This window comes from Lepidochelys kempii, chromosome 19 (genome assembly GCF_965140265.1).
Source record: "Lepidochelys kempii isolate rLepKem1 chromosome 19, rLepKem1.hap2, whole genome shotgun sequence".
Classification (NCBI taxonomy): Eukaryota; Metazoa; Chordata; order Testudines; family Cheloniidae; genus Lepidochelys; species Lepidochelys kempii.
In genome coordinates, this window is record NC_133274.1 from 11,798,539 (window position 1) to 11,815,973 (window position 17,435).

The 17,435-nt window shown below is 53.7% G+C and overlaps 1 protein-coding gene across 4 annotated transcripts in view; it reads right to left on the bottom strand.

Annotated features, from left to right (window-relative positions):
* ASAP3 (ArfGAP with SH3 domain, ankyrin repeat and PH domain 3) overlaps positions 1-17,435 on the bottom strand; it is a 72,598-nt gene that overhangs the window by 41,652 nt on the left and 13,511 nt on the right. For all 4 annotated transcript variants that reach the window (XM_073317921.1, XM_073317920.1, XM_073317919.1 and 1 more), the window contains exons 2-3: positions 15,064-15,136; positions 7,007-7,152 (exon numbers count right to left, since the gene is read on the bottom strand). In XM_073317921.1, the coding sequence (XP_073174022.1) occupies positions 7,007-7,152; positions 15,064-15,136 (219 nt within the window). The remainder of the gene's footprint in view (positions 1-7,006; positions 7,153-15,063; positions 15,137-17,435) is intronic.

Here is a 17,435-nt window from a genome sequence, read left to right on the forward strand (position 1 = left end):
GCAGTACCTTATTTAGCCACTAGGTGCCCCCAGGTGCTGGAGTGTGTTCCAGGCAGGGTGCGACCCCTGGTAAGCAAGGGAGACAAAACTGGTACTCAAGCTAGGTAGGGACCTGTTGGTGTGTGCGACTGACTACAGAGGAACCGCCCCTGCTGATGGGTCCTGGAGTGCAAATGTCCCTTGGTGAATCTGGAGCTGGAGACTAGTGGACACACTGCACGATGCTCCCTTCATGTCAATCTGGGGAATGACATCCTCTTGTTGAGACAGTATGTGGGCTGTATTTAAAAAGCATAGCCACGAGGCTTTGGCTGCACAACTTTCCTGTGGCAGGTTGTTCCATAGGCCATCTGAACACTGCAACTAACAATAGAAAATATCGCTCTGGGCTATTCATTCGTTGTATCATAGCAGTGATTGAAGGCCACAATGAGAGATTAGAGCCATGCCAAACACATATATTGAAAAGAAGGTCTCTGCCCTGAAGAGCTTACCAGCCAGGTCTAACAGGAGAGACAACAGAGGAGTACGGCAGCCAGACAAGGAAGTAACACCGGCTAACAGCAAGAGGATTACCATCAGATTACCTCACAGCACACCAGCGGCCTGACCTTAGACCAGTGTTTTGGAGGCATCACCGCAGCGGTGGGTTTAAAGGAAATCTTTGTATTACAATCGGGGCCTCTCGGCATTATGAAGATCAGGGCATTGTTATGCGGTGTACTGCACAGACACTTAGTGAGAAACAGACAGTCCCTTCCCAAATTGCTCACAATCTAAACAGTCAGACAAAAGAGCAAGTGGGGAAACTGAGGCACAGAGCAACAAAGGGGCTTTCCCAAGAGCACACAGCAGGTCAGTGGCAGAGCCAGGTCTCCCAAATCTGAAACCAGTACCATCCCTACCAGACCACAGCGTAACAGCCCTCTTCTCCTCCTCCCAGGACTGGACACAGGCAGGGTACACTGCACCCTGCAGCTTCGGGATCAAAGAGGTCAGGCAAGTCCCATCCCTGCTAAGTATTAAGAGCCAGGGAGCCAGGCAGGTTCTGGCCACCTGGGAGAGCTGGCATGGATTTAACCGTTAAGATGAGGGGGAAGGGCCCACTTTGTGCCAGATGTAGCTGGTTAGCTGGGGATGGCTGCAAGATGTCTGATGTGGGGCTGTTACCACAAACCACGTCAGTGGGAGGTTAGTCCAAGCACCCCTCCCACCCCCATGCCACCCCGAAGGCAACGATCAAAGCAGTTCTCCAGGGGAGGAGAGCGGCACAAAATTAAATGCTGCAGCAGAGAGCGCGAGAAGCTGCCAGCACTGCTACACAAGCCTCTTCCCAGCATCGGAAGGAACCTGGAACGTCCCTCCGAACAGGCTTCCAGTGGGACACCAGCTCCCTGCAGCCAGAAGAGTTTCGGGGGACAGGAGGGGGAATAGGGGCAGTTTCAAACCATCACTGGGGTTCCTGTGAATCCTTCACTGGCATCTCTCATGTGACTGGGGGGACATCCATGTTGGAACGTGAAACCACAGCTCTGATCCCACATGGGGTGTTTTCCAGGGGTGCAGGTGGGGAAATGGGAGGGTTAGGACAGCAACCTCCAGAAGCTCAGAGATGGGGGGCAGGCGCAAAAGGCCATCAACCATTCCGCACTTGATGTTGCGTTTTGACTGCAAGCCAGGAGGCTCAGCTGCAGAGGGAGGATGGCCTAGTGGTTAGAGCCCTGGACTCAGGAGATCTGGGATGAATTCCTTGGTCCCCAGACTGTGTGTGATCTTGGCCAAGCCATTGGAACGCTCTGTGCCTCAGTTCCCCATCTGTAAAACAGGGATCGCAATCCTGCCCTACTTCCTCGGGGGAGGATAAACTCTTGAGTGTTTATGAGATGCTCACACAACCAGGATTTTAAGATCTTTGGGACCAGAACCGTCTGTTTGTACAGCACCTAGCACAACGGGGCCTGATCCACGACTGAGGGGGTTCTTACCCACAGCCCTAATGCCAATGCCTGTGCCTTTCGCACCCTCACCGAAGAGTCACACGTGATGCCGGCCTATTGGGATAGCACCACTGATTTCCCCCCCGCCTCTCAGATAGCCACCACTGATCTCCCCCCACTTTGACATTTAGCACTTTACAAATGCTAATTAACCCTCACAACCCCCGGGGAGACAGACAAATGTTGCATCCAATGAAGTGAGCTGTAGCTCAGGAAAGCTTATGCTCACATAAATTTGCTAGTTTCTAAGGTGCCACAAGTCCTCCTTTCTTTTTTTTTTGCGGATACAGACTAACATGGCTAGTACTGTGAAACCAGACAAATGTTTGTTTGTTGGGGGGGACGACTGAGGCACAGAAAGCCAACACAACTTGAGAACGTTTGTAGAGAGCCAGCAGCGGAACTGGGAAATGGTCCCTCGAGTAGCCATCCCACACTGTAACTATGATATCAGTCACTCTCCCTCTCAGAGATGGGAATGGAACCCGGGTGTCCTGACACCCAATTCCTGCCTACTCTAACCACTAAACCACCACGCCTCATTATGAAGTGGTATTCGGGGCGGGGAAGCGTGGAGGAGAGGGGAACTATTGGCCAAGGTTTGGATGGGGGGAGAGGGAAAGCAGAAACACTGGCAGAAAAAGAAAGTTAAAGCAAACCCAGAGGCCTTGGCTCACTGAGTCAGTGGAATCTGTGTCGCTTTCCAAGGCAAAGCGGGGAAGAGGAAATACTACAGGGAGACCAGGGGTGGAGGTGGCATAAACACTGCCAGGAATCGAGAAAGGAGCGGGATACATTGCAATGAGAAAACACGATTTACTGCTGAAAGTTACAAGCCTGCACACGCCCAGCCAGGTAAATGAATGCAGCCGGGGACCAGAGCTGCGACCCACACACAGAACGCAGCCTGAAAGCATTGGGCTCCGGGGGGCTGACTGCAGCACGCAGAGGCAGGGGGCAACTCTGAACACACCTGCTGGGATGGCTGCAGGTTGCCACCCCACTCACCCAGGCTCAGGCCTGGATTGGAGCCCAGGAATAGTCCAGCTTTTCTGGAAGGTCCCCATGACCCTATTTCAGCACTTTTCTCTTTAATCTGCTCCACTGGCTCAACTCACCCCTCCCCAAACACTTGACTCTGGCCTAGAATGGGGGGCTGAGAGTCAAGAGCGAGGGGTATGGCCAGAGCTGTGTGGGTCGGGGTGAGGAGGGAAGCCCAGGGGCTACAATAGCAGGGGGGCTGCGGGTCAGGAATGAGGGGCATGGCCAGACTTATGTGGGTTGGGGGAGGAAGCCCAGGGGCTAGAATAGCAGGGGGGCTGTGGGTCGGGAGTGAGGGCATGGCCAGAGCTGTGTGGGTGGGGGGGGGGGTGCCCAGGGCTCGGGATCAGGATTGAGGGCCACTGGCAGGGCTGCGTTGCAAAGAGCAAGGGGGGAGTCTATGGCCCCATCCACCCACTATGGGGCTCTAAAGCGCTCATCCCAATTTCATAACCTCACTTTCACCAAGCGACCAGCTTTCCGAGGGGCCAGTCTGGCTCCACGGCTGTCAGAGGAGTTTTGCAACAGGCTCCAGCAGAAGCAGGATCTCACCTGAGCCTCCACGCACCCACTACACTCTCCCCTCCCATGAATGAACAGATGAACTTTTAAAGAGCATCCCCTCCCCCACAGGCAGAAACACCTGGCACTTGCCCAAAGCCAGCCCCAGCTGTTGCGGGAGGGGGCCGTGATCAGACCTGCTTTGTGCTTCCCCACAGGGGAGGTCTCTGGGGTGGGGTGGGGCGTGGCGTGAAGTGACTGGGCACAATGGGATTAGAACCATTTTAAATCATTAGACCAGGACTCCTGGCATCAGGGCCCAGTCAGTCTACCCCAGGGGACCCATGTGCCAAGAAGGCCTGGACCACCTCAGTGCACTGGCTCAAGCCAGCCGGAGCGAGCAATGCCCTCCTGGCACCGGCTGACAGCACAGGGTACCACGGAGGGGTCATGCTTTCCTGCCGAGTGTTATGCAGTAGGGGGCCAGGGAGGGGCTTACCCCTCCCACAGGGGCTAGAGGCAACGTTCTCCACTTCTAAGCATTTATACCACACCCGGCGCAGAGGAGGAACAGGGTCAGCAGCAGGACACAACCACGGGGCCACAACAGGGGAATGTAGCTGGGGAAGGCCCAGGGAAGCCTGGTGAGCAACTGAGTTTGGATTGCCCAGGGAGCGACAGGAGCAAGCAGCATCCTCCCCTCTTGAAGGGAATCCAGGTGCCAGCACGTAACCTTCATACCCTGCTATCTGGGTGCTCGCTTGTCTCTCTCTCACTCTCACACACACACACACACACACACACACACACACACACTTCTCTGGCCTGCAGGGATTCACCTGCCTGGAAAAGCACTCGGAGCGGGGAAGGGAGCAATTAAGAAGGTCCCACTGAGTGTCTATTTCACACAGCTGAAGGGTGTGCATACTCAGGAACAGCGAGGAGTGCAGGTCATGCAAGTGCGTGTGTATAAGTGGAAAGACTCGCCTCTGCCCCAGCCCGTTAACCAGAGCAACCAGTTCTACGCCTTTTCCAGGACAGCTCCTCCAAGATCCCTGCTTAATTAAGTTCTGCTGAGGACAAGGAGGGGGTGGAGAATTTCCAACCAAATGAAATGTTGACCCAAAACCGAGGAAAATTTCATGAAGCTTTCTTTTCCTCCCCCAATTCCCCTCCCCCCCCATTTTCTATCGGGGCTACTGAATGCGTTTGCTTCAGGCTTCCCGTTAACAGACCTGGGGGAAACGCTGTCTGAGGTGGGATGACAATGCAACCCCATTGACTTCCACCAGGGAGCGCGGGCAAGAGGCCAGGCTCTTCCCACTGACCGCATTTCTCACGGACCCAACTTCCTCGGGAGCTTGTTAGTCCAAAGCATCATGGGATCCGATCTCTTCTCAGCACAGATTCCACCATGTAGGGACTGAAAGGTCTTGAAGGAACCAGATTTCAGGTTAATTTGGCCTCAGGCAGTTTGGCATTAAGACCCCCACCTCTTTAATTAGGTTGATATTCTATCCATTGTCCCCACTCCCTTCGGCTCCTTCCTTCTGACAGGCCTTGCTGTGTTTTGATTCCCTTCTTGGCAAACAGGATCATAGGCAGTTTCCACGGTATGCATCTGATGAAGTGAGCTGTAGCTCACGAAAGCTCATGCTCAAATAAATTGGTTAGTCTCTAAGGTGCCACAAGTACTCCTTTTCTTTTTGTGAATACAGACTAACACGGCTGTTACTCTGAAAAGGATCATAGATGCTTTTGATGTGAAACAGATATCGGCCTCCTCCCACCCCGAGTCCTTGTCCCAGCCAGGGTAGGAGATAAGCCTCTGATACAGGATATTCAACAAATTCTACACTGCTCGATTTAGCAAGCAACGAGGCAACTGCATCAGTGGTGTCCTTGATCTTTCCTGAACCCGGAATTGGCTGGGAGTGTTATGGAGATTTTCCTCCAGCTAGGCCACGAGAGGATGCATGCGAGACTGACAGGGAATTGGACCACAAAGGCTTTAAAGCTTATAAACGACAGTAACAGCCAAGAAAAGCACTTGGTTAATTACCTTTCCCTCGATCAGCAGTACCGTGTTGGGCCCAACTTAAGCTAAAATCATTAGGAGATTTGCACTGCCAAACAATGCCCTATTGTCCTGAATGCTCGGAGACTGGAAAGGTCGTGTTGCAGGCTAGCCTGAGATCTGCTCCTGTATTGTCCGTGCGGCGTGTGCACCTGCCTTTTGCCCTGGGCATATAGACCTGCCTCCACATTATTGCATGAACTCAACATTCCTGCTGGTACCCCTGGACACACAGCAGGATGAGCCAGTGCGTACGCATCAAAGGTACACTCGTGTCCCAGGCAAGTACCCGTATCAACAGGATGCGTGCGCACAGACCCCCAAGGGAAGTGCACGCACGTCTGAGCTCTCCCTACCCCGGTATGTATGTGCATGTTCATGTTAAATGTCACATGCATGACCTGGCACAGGTGAATGCAGGATTCCCTGCAGCGAGATCCGTCGGTTCCAAGAGGAAGAAGGTTTTTCCACCAGCTAAGAAACAAGAGAGTTTCCCCTCAGGTTTAGTGATGTTGGAGCACATCCAGACTCTATGCGGGAGACACACAAAACTGGCCAATTTTTAAAATGATTTTAGAGCAGCCTGGATCTGAGCCAAAGAGGGAGACCCAGAGATCTCTACACCCTAGAACTCAGGAACGTTCACGCCATCTGCTTACCCCCAACATTTACGCTTTAAGAGATTAACCCAAAGCCCATTGAAGTCAATGGAAAGATTCTCAGCTTTCACTGGCCTTGATGAAGCATTTGGATTCAGGGCCCCAGTTCAGGGTCACTGAAAAGACAGGGTCAGACTCCGAGCTGGTGCAAATCAACAGAGCTACACTGACTTCAACAGAGCTACTCCAGTTTACACCAGCAGAGGATCTGACTCAGCTTCTGGATTGGAACTGCCCCCAAGCCCTGTTGGGAATTGGGATCCGGTGGCCTGCTTGGGTCTCGTCTCTTGTTTCAGTATGATCCATGAGGGTCCCAAGCGGGACCAGGCCACTGTGCCTTGACATCACAGGTGGCGGAAAGCCACCCAGCATATCCCTCGGGCTATCGCATGGAGATGTTTCATCATGATGTGGCTATGGGGTGTGGCAGGATAGACACCCCAGTGTCATGACGGAGGTTGGGAGACTTCAGAAGGGCCACCATCCTACACTGGGTCCCCAAAAGAAGAGCTGCCCCAAGACACAGGTCTAACAGCCTCCCCACAATCACTGTACGCTCTCTCTGGTATCACACCCCTCCCTCTGCTTCCTGGTCCCTTAGCCAGAAGTGCCCACGCAGATCACTCTGTTCACACTGTCTCCTCCCCGGTCACCAAGACGGGGGAGGGTGTGGGGGGTGTGGTGTCAGTGAAACACAGAGGGTGCAGGAATTGAGAGCAGCAGCTCCTTACCAGGTTCTTGAAGAGCGCGGTCACTTCTCTGGTGAAGACCGCCAGGTTCAGGAAGCCGGTGGAAAGCTCGTGATTGTTCTGAGACAGGTGGTTGTTGCCGAAGTTCTCCAGAGATTCACTGTACTGCTCCTCGTTCTCGACATGTGCTGCGGGGAAGAGACGACACCAGTGAAACCCAGGACAAAGGTCTACGGAGACTCCATGTGCTGGCAACGAGCAGCTGTGATGTTTCCCCCCAGACAGCAGTACTGTGCGGTTGTCTACAGCGCCTCCTGCTGGGAGAGGCTGTGAACAGCCAGATCCAGCCAATGCGCCTTTCTCTCTAGCACCCCCTGCTGAAGTAGATGCAAGTGTAATGCCGACAGACCCTGGTTGTCGGCGGGCGGGATCAAACCGGGGACCTCTGGAGCTTAGTGCATGAGCCTCTACCGTGTGAGCTAAAAGCCAACTGGTTCTTAGGTAAGGCTGTAGAGCAGACTCATTTTGTCTCTCTCTCCAAGTGGTCTCAGTGCCAATAGACGGGACAGAGCACCACACCCAGGAGGTGTGTGGGTTACACAAGCACCCCTGAAGCTCGTGCTCATGTGCCATTCTCTACAGCACCTCCTACTGGGAAAGGTGGGAGGAGCTCGGGATTATGAGCTCCACTGTGAAGAATGAGTGAAAGTTCATGAGACATCCCAATGACCCAACCACAGGTGTTGATGGGAAAAGATGCAAAAGCAAGACAGAAAAACTGAATTAGTCCAAACAAAAAGGCCTCCTGCTAGAACTCAACGCCTGTGTTCAGATCACACCTGGCAAATGACAAAACATGAGACCAGAAGTTAAATGAACCAAAATTGGTTTGTTGGTTATTAGGCCTAATTGATGGGGAGGGGCTAGTCCACCCACACTCCCTTTGAGGTCTTTAAAGAAAGACTTTGGGGAGAAAAACTGGCTACTGGAGCAAGCGTCACCATCATGGCCACCACCCCTCCATCTCCTGGGACCCTAGGCCTTCATCAGCCACCCCTCCATCTCCTGGGATCCCAGGCCTTCATCAGCCTAATCCTGAGAGGTGTCCTGACTACAGCGAGCCAGAGAGACACACCCAGATAACATTGTCACCTCCAGCTGACTCCCAACCACCACCTGGGATGAGACTTTGTCAAACACACACCCAGTGTGTCCTTTTCCTAGCCCTCACCTTATTTCTTCTCTTTCTCTGCCCCCGCCCTGCCTTTGGCCTTCTGTCCAGCCTGCCAAGACCGTAGATTTTACAACACTGCTATGAGACTGTGCCCCAAAAGAGGTGACTAAAAGCAACGCCTTACCTCACCCCCCGATACTGGTACAAGTTTGCCAGGTCTCAGAGTGGCTGATCAGACCGCGTGCTGGGTCTGTGCTAGGGTTGCCAACTTTCTAGTCGCACAAAACCAAACACCCCAGCCCCGCACCTTCCCCAAGGCCCTGCCCCGCAGCCCCGCCCCCCACTCACTCCATCCCCCCTTCCTCTGTGGCTTGCTCTCCCCCCCACCCTCACTCCCTTTCACTGGGCTGGGGCAGGGGGCTGTGGGGCGGGAGAGTGTGAGGGCTCTAACTGGGGTGCAGGCTCCAGGGTGGGGCACGGAGTTAAGGTGAGGGCTCCGGCTGCGGGTGCAGGCTCTGGAGTGGGGTTGGAGTGCGGGAGGAGGCTCCAGGCTGCGGCCGAGGGATTCGGAGTGTGGGAGGGGGCTGCGGGTTGAGGCAGGAGGTTGGGGTGTGGGAGGGGGTGAGGGCTCTGGGCTGGAGGTGCCGGTTCTGGGGTGGGGGATGAGGGGTTTGGGATGCAGGGGCTCCAGGCTGAGGGTTGGGGCCACTGTTCCCTCTCAGCTGGGCGCGTGCACACAGATCCTAAATCCCGCGCACACAGCAAAACACCGCACACCCAAAAAATGTGCACAGAAGCACAACAATTTGCACAGAAGAAATTTTTTGCACACACGGCCTGTCAAATATTAGAGGGAACACTGGTTGGGGCCGAGGGTTGAGGCAGGAGGTTGGGGTGTAGGAGGGGGTGCAGCCTCCGAGGTGGGGCCAGGGATGCGGGGTTTGGGGTGCAGCCTCCGAGGTGGGGCCAGGGATGCAGGTTTGGGGTGCAGGAGGGGGCTCTGGGTTTGTGGGGGGCTCAGGGCTTACCTGGGCCAGCAGCGCTGCGGGGCTAAGGCAGGCTGCCTCCCTGTCCTGGCACCACACTGCAGATGCGTGTGCCCCCGAAGCGGCCACCACGACGGGTCCCAGGTGGGGGACCAGGAGGCTCCGCATGCCGCTCTCCCCTTCAGGAACAGCCCCCTCCCCAACCCCGAGCTCCCATTGGCTGGAGTGCGGAGCCAGTGCTCAGCGCGCAGAGCCCCATGGCCCCCCCGCCTAGGAACCAGACCTGCCGGCCACTTCCAGGGCGCAGCACGGTGCCAGGACAGGTAGGAACTAGCCTGCCTTAGCACCACAGCACAGCCTGCAGGACTTTTAATGGCCCGGTCGGCGGAGCTGACCGGAGCCACCGCGGTCCCTTTTCAACTGGGCGTTCCGGTTGAAAACTAGACCCCGGATCACCCTGGTCTGTGCCTTTTCAGCAACTGAGGTTGCAAGTCAACCCCAGATGCACAAGCTCCATCTTCTCTCTCTGCTGTTCTTTTCTCGTGTGTGTGTCTGTCTGTCTGGTTTGGTCTTCTGGGAAACAGGTTCAGACATTAACAATGCGACCTCCCGCTCGTCAACTAACGTCTCCTCTTTTCCCCACAGGGACGGTTATGGCCACTGAAGAGACTGTCAAACAAGGGGATTTTCATTCAAAAAGCCTCTCTCCAGCGCAAGGGAGCAAGGGACATCGTTCAAATGAAAGCCATAACGCCGTGCATTTTGACACTCTCTCCTTTAATGAAAGGAGGGTTACATGGGGGGTTTGCCGTGGGACAAAGCAGGCGAAGGTCTCTGTATACCCAGCCCCTGAACCTTGTTTAACTCTGTTTTATGTTGAACATCTTTGATTCTTTGGGCCCAGTTATTCCATCTAAATTAATGCAAGAAGCCAAACTCCCATTTTCAGAAGGGACTGAGGTGCCTACGGGTGTGTCTACACAGCAACAACAACTAAAAAACCCCAAGGTGGCAGCCCACATCAACTGTCCTGGGCTGTCTGCAGGGCTCGATGTTGCAGTGTCAGTCAGGGTCCTCTCCCATCACTGCGTTTCAGAGCCCAGACTCCAGCCCTGAACATCTACACGGCTATTTTTAGCCCCACAGCTCACACCCAAGTCAGTTGCCCTGGGCTCTGAGACTCGCTGCTGTGCCGCGTAGACATGCCCTAAGTGATTTAGGAGCCTAAATCCTGGATTATTATAAATATTATAAATTATTATAAATAATGGCGGTTATTACTAGGACCACCCAAGCATGAGGTCCCATTGCGCTAGGTGCGGTACGAACAGAGTAGTAGACAGCCCTTGCCCTAAGGAGGCCAGACAGGCACAGGTGGGGGGCAGGGTAGAACACATGAGCAGAGTGAACCATGTGATGGGAGCGAATGGCATGTCAGTGCCACCAATGTTTTTTAAATGGGTGATTGATTTTGTTAGGAGAGGGGTCAGCTGCGTGGGAAGGGAAGGGAAGACGGAGGAGGGGCAGGGGAAAAGAGGAGGGTGAGAGAGGCAGGGGAGGTAAAGAGATGTGGGGGCCGGGGAGAGCAAACCAGCCAGTCACAGGGCAGAGAAAGTCCAGTCAAGGCCATCACAAAGGGTCTGAGGTCACTGAACAATGACATCAGGAGGTCCCTGCTCTGGCTACTTCTGCAGCTGCTCCCACTAGCTGGGGATTGAGGAGTGTGTCTGATAATCTTGCCTCCCTAGACTGCGCCTGAGTTCCCCATATATCAAATTGGGGGTCACAGCACTTCCCCGTCTTCCCAGGTGTGGCGTGAGGATGGACACATTGGAGAAGATGCAAGTACCTCACAGGTGCACCAGGGATTGCAAGTACAGAAGAGATCTAGGTGGGTAGGTAGGTAGGTAATCAGAGAAGTAGGAAACTCGTGTGATACAGATAAGTACTAGAGCCCCAGGACAGCTGTACAGGCTTCCCTGCTGCCCGCCTCCACCCCAAAACTGTCCTGTTGATTAGATTTAAGGGTTGTAATAATAGGTGTGGGGATGGGGGGGGAGGGTGTTTCAGTAGGATTTGCACCTATGTTGTACTCAAGGTTACACATTAAAGGACATTATTTTAAATTCAAAATAAATCCCCAGCTGTGATTTACAATCATTAACCTCTTTCCACCCTCACCCCACTCCCAGGAGGGACATCACCACTGTCACCCCCCTGGGGAAAACTGAAGCAGGGAGGGAGGAGGGCGAAGGGCGATTTTGGTTACCCACCTGGAGGCACCTGGTTTTCAGAGGCATGTGCTTACTCCTTCTGAACATCAGGCCCTTTTATGACCTCTCCGGTTGGGCATCCAAAGACACGAGCCGTTTGTTTTAAAATCTCGATTTAAGTAACGTGCCCAGGGTCACCCAGAGATGAAGGGCTAGATTCACACAGAAACTTTGGCGTGGGGACACTGGATTCACAAAGGCTAGGTTTGGCAGCCGGGCTCCCAGTACAATGACCGGGGAGAGATGGCATCTGAGAAGGGGATTGGTAGAAGCCAGCATGCTCGCTGGCTCCTCACCAAAAATGGCCCGTGGGGGGGGCCCCAATGCGAGAGGCATGTGCTAAGCCCCTCCGACTCTTAGAAACCGGTCCCTCCCTCCGCTTGGATTCTCTGCAGCAAGCTCTCTTGGGGTTTCAGCAAGAAGCCAAGGCTGGGAGAGGACCTCTCTCGTAGCCCAGTGGTTAGGGTACTCTACAGGGGAGACCCCTAGTTGAAGTCCTCCCCTCCACCCACTGGGAGGAGGGATTTGAAGTGGGATCTGCCACTTCTCAGGAGAATGTCATAACCATGGGATAGTCTGACCTGGGTGTGACGTTGCACTCCATATGTTTTATGGAAATACACTTATGAGTGTGAATATGATGTAACTGCTTTATGCAAAAGGTCTCCTGTAAGGTATCATAACAAAGGTTATAAACTACTGAATGTATTCCTCCTACTTGTATGCATGTATCATTCTTGTACCTGAAGCTAGAAATATGAAGTATAACTCTGAGGCCCAATTGTAATTATGCAAAGTGTGGGCCATTAATGGTGGTTTAGAATCTTGATGGCTCCCATTGACTAGGGCAATTGGTTGGAAATGGTTTATTTACCTGCAAACCTTCCTGTGTACGTGTGGGCCAACCCAGGGAGAATGGAGACTAGGCCAGGGTCTTACAGTGACGTGTGACCATGTCACAGGATACTGAAATCCATCTTAATCATTGTACTTTTCCATTGATGAGGCGGGGGTGGGGACAAGCAGACAAAAGATTCCCACCTTGTGCCAAAGATATAAAAGGGGGTGGAGCAGGACAAAAGGGGCTGCCATGAGAAAACCCCTGCTTACCACCTGAGATGTCTGCTGGAACTAACAAAGACTGTACCAGGGGAAAGGATTGGGCCCAGACTAGGAAGGAGTCTAGTCTGTGAAAGAAGCTTATTGGAACATCTTTGATGGCGAGATATTATCTGTAATCAGTTTCTTACTGTATTAGACTTAGACTTGCGTGTTTTCTTTTATTTTGCTTTGTGACTTATTTTGTTCTGTGTTATTACTTGAAACCACTTAAATCCTACTTTATATACTTAATAAAGTCACTTTTATTTATTAATAAACCCAGAGTAAGTGATTACTACCTGGGGGAGCAAACAGCTGTGCATCTCTCTCTATCAATGATATAGAGGGTGAACAATTTACAGATTTACCCTGTATAAGATTTATACAGAGTAAACTGGATTTGTTTGGGGTTTGGATGCCACTGGGAGCTGGGTGTCTGGGTGCTGGAGACGGGTAACCTGCTGAGCTGTTTTTAGTTCAATCTGCAGTTTTTCGGGGTGGTCCAGACCCTGGGTCTGTGCTGCAGCAGGCTAGCATGTCTGGCTCACCAAGACAGGGTTCTGGAAGTCCCAAGCTAGCAGGGAAAACGGGCTCAGAAGTAATTTCAGCACACCAGGTGACAGTCCCAAAGGGATCTCTGTGACCGAACCTGTCACACTGGGGTTCTCTCAATCTCTCCTGTTGAAGCTGCCGTATGACCCACCCATCCCATTCTCCCTTTAATCCCTGACCTAGAGGTTCTCCCCCGCAGTCCCATCAGTTAGCAGAGTGCTTTGTGGAAGGGACTAACTCTGGGGAAGAGGGAGGATTTGGCTCAGCGAGATTCTCCAAAGTTTACTGCTCGCTGCCAGGAAACCAGGGGACTTATTTGAAAGCAAAAGCTGTTTAATTCAAATCTGATTTCCCAGCCTCCCACTGTTTGCGGCTGTGCTGCCCAGGGGCGAGCTCGACAGACGCTGCCAGCCCAGGAGCCCAGCACCAGACACTGCAAAGCACTCTCCAGCCGACTTAGCATTCAAAAGCTGAACTCACGGCTTTAATATTTAAAGATGCTTGAGAGTCAGCGGAACATTTCCTCCCCTGCCTGTTAAGAGAGTATCAAAGCCAAATGGGAATGGCTGGTGTACAGCCTGGGCATTACGTTAATGCAGAGCCAAGAGAGCGACTTGCAAGAGCAGAAATGGATGAAGGACTTTGGCCCAGATCTGTAGCTGGTGTGAATCAGTTCCTGCCAGATGGGCACAGGGCCCTCTCTGATTTCAAGACACCATGACAAGAGATGGCAAACGCTGGCATTCTTTAGTCTTGAAAGGGATTGAGATGTGAAGGGACGCAGGATCACCGATCGAGGTCTCCATTCTACCCACTCCCGTAACGTGGGAACCAGTGCATGTTCCGTTAAAGTAACGGCTCGTCAACTCAGTTCTACCAGTTGGCCTAACAGAAGCCCCTTCCGTTCACAGGCCCAGTGCCTGGCCAAGAATTACACCTCCCAGTGCCACGGGATGGTAACTATTACCGGTGATTAGCTATGGGACTTCCCTCAGGACAGCTGGGTTCTACAGCCTAGGTTTGTACCATTCCTAGCACAATGGGGCCCTAATCATGGATACTCCCTAGTCACTACCAGAACAAACAATAAATCCATGTTTGCTACTCATTTCCTCTCTGCCTTATACAACCATTTAATGCCCCCGTGCAAGGCGGATATTTTCCCCAATTTTACACATGGGGAAACTGAGGCACAGAGTAGCCAGCCGCGTGTTGCCCAGGGCGTCTCAGACACATCATCAGGGCTTGGAAGCAGAACACAGATATCCAGATTACAATTCTCATGCCTTAACCACTAGACTGGGCTCCCCGTATTTAGAGCAAATTAAATGAAAACACTTCTCCACTCAGCTGGTAGCGCAGCCCCCTGCCCGCAGGAGTCACAGGGTCCTGCATTGCAGCTGGATTCGAGTAGTTCTCTGCTCTGTAATTATTGATAAGACTGAAAGGGGGCGATCAGGTCTTGCATCAGGTGATGATCTGCAGGTGAAGGAGCCCTGCACCTCTCATCCAGCGGTTAGGTACTCGGACACTGGTGATGAGAACCATAGAAGCACCTGTCTAGTTAGAAGATGCATGCATTCCTTTGCAGCACCGGGTTCAGGTCCTTGCCAAAGGCTGGATACCCGCCTCGAGGAATGGATGGCCTGATTGCATTCGTGATTGTGCTCGGCTCTGTACAAAGGGCCATGACTGGGGCCCCTCAGAGCAGCCGCAGTACAACAATTGCACATCCTAACCCACAGCCTGTACGCTGGGGAAGCGCTTGGCATCAGCTGAGCTCTCAAAAATGCCATGATGAGCAAACCAGGGGCAGCCCTGTGTCAACGCCAGAGCGAGCTGCCTGTGGGGAGATGTTCTCCTAACTCCTCACCGAGGATGGTTGCACGGCCTCAGATTGCAGGCAGTGCTGCAAGCACCTGTTTGGCAGAAGCCTCCCCCTTCAGGGAAGCCACGACCCACCGCCTCCCCTTGCCCGCCAGTGCATGCCACTGCCTATGGAGCATAACTTACTGAGCCCGGAGACATGAATGGCTTTCACATATTTCCTTATCCTCTGGAGAATTGCTTGGTCACCGTCCAGGCTCTGCAAGGCAAACACAAAAGACTGTCAGACTCGCCAGGCAACGCCGAGATCCCCCCCGCCTTCCTCCACCAACCGCTGCACAAAGTCCCTTTGAAGCACCCGACGTTTCGTCATGCAGATGTGCAGGGTAGTTGCCAACACACCCCGGGCTTGGAGAGGAGCTGGAGGACTCCCAAGCCACGGGCTCTGGCTAGACCAACTGGCATCAGAGTTCAGCAGAGCCTCTGCCAGATCCCCCCCCCCCTTTTTTTTTTTTTTTAAACACAGGAGCCATGACCCTCCCGTGGCCAGACAAGTACACTGAAACTGGCTGCCCCCAGCAAGCCCGAGATAACGTTAGAGCCAGAGGGCCTGTCTCAGGCTGGTCCATTGCATGCTTTGTAGGATAAAGGGAGATGAAGCACAGACAGATGCTCTGTCTCTAATTGCATGGGCCCTGTCACTGTAGTATCAGAGGGTGGAAAGTCTCATTATCCCCATTGTACAGATGAGGAGCAGAGGCAGGGAGAGAGCAAGTGACTTGACCAAGGTCGTCTAGCATCTGCAGCAGAGAGAGAAATTGCACCCCAATATCCAGAGTCCCTTAGCCACCAGTTCAGCCTTCTCCAGATACAGAGGCATGGCCCCTCAGCAGGAACTTACATACTCACAGAATCTACGTACCTAGGTTGGCAAGGCATGTGCGTCACCTCAATATCCCCATGGCACAACATTTGCACGATTTCCCTTTCCCCAGGTAAATCGGTCACACCAGTTATTTGTCTGACAAGTTTTGCCTCCCATCCTCACCCCCGTTTAGTGGCCGGGATGTCACCAGATTCATTCATGGTTCAAAAAAGAGGGTAAGGGGGTCAAGGATGTCCAATGAGGAAATCAATGAACTATTCTCATCTCCAACCTGGCCCTTGTCAGTTCCCCTAGTCCCATGGTATCACTCCTGGCCCCTGCCTGGGTGGCATAGGTAACTAATGAACGAAGCCCAGAGCTCTGAATTTGACAAACATACAGCTTGAAATCCTGCTCCAGCAGGCCCTCGAGCATCGGCGCTAGGAGTCCGCTCCCCTCGGAGGCCTGCACTTGCAAAGGGCGAACGGCCATGGAAAGCCGACGCTCAAACCTCCCAGTTGCAGCCAAAGAGAAGTCGAACGAATACTCGAGATCATTCCCCTGCACTCGGTTCTGCCCGGGACCTACTCCTACACACAGCCCCGTGCCCCACAGCTCACGGGCGCTAGAGAGCAGTGACCGAGATTTGAGACAACCGGACGTTGTAACAGTCAGGAAGGGGCAGTGGCGTTCATGCCCACCCCCAAAAAACCACACATGTCCAGCCCACTTCTGCTGTCTGAACAACAAAGAGGAAATTAAACATTGGAGACACAGGACTGTCCTGTGCTCCTATCCTGCTCCATGGGGCCCTTCTGGACTCTGCAGTAATGAGCGAGGACTCAACTGCCTGGAGCTAAAGGAGAATCTGCCAGTTAGAGGAGCACTGGGACCTAGGGGATTGGTTCAGCTAGTGATCAGCTCATTCCCCTCCTCAGGGAATTACACCCAGAGCCCTGGGTGCCTCCCTCTACCAGTCTGCGGAGGGGGCACTGCAATCTACCCAGGAACAATTCTGTTATTGCATGTTGGCAGAAACCTTCAGGGACAGATCACAGCCAAGTCCTGCCAGTCGGAGTCATCACAGACAGAGGCAGATGAAGGTGTCCTGGGGCCCTGGGCCAGAGCAAGTGGGGGCCCCACCCCACCCCACCCCTTCCACCAGAGGTTCTGCCACCTCTGCCTGCAGCTCTGCCCATGGCCCCACCCCTTTCTGCTCCTTCCCCAGGACCTCGCCCCTGTTCCACCCAGGGCCCCCCCATTCCGCCCCCCCTCCCCCTCCATGGCCCAACAACCCATTTGCTACTTTCTGCCCCCAGTGCAGCCTTAAGACTGGAGAAGCTCTGTCCCTGAGCCATGGCCCCAGCCGGGAGCGAGAGCTCCCTCAGCCCCAGGGCCATGGCAGGTAGCGACAGCTTCTCCAGTCCTGGGACCGCAGCAGGGGTCTGGGTGCTGGGGCTTCCCCGGTGCTTCCCTAGGGCTTGCCAGAGAGAAGGTCGGGGGGCACTGGAGGCGTCCTCTGCCAGGGAGTGGGATCAGGGCATGGGGCTTTCATCTCACCTGCCTGGGGGCCCCATAGCTAATCCGCCACTGATCACAGGAAAGAGACGTGACAGTCCCTCCCTGTATGGTGCAGGTGCGACCACTCCCTGGCCTCCTGCATTTGGCCCTGGGCCCCTGGCTACCAACCAGA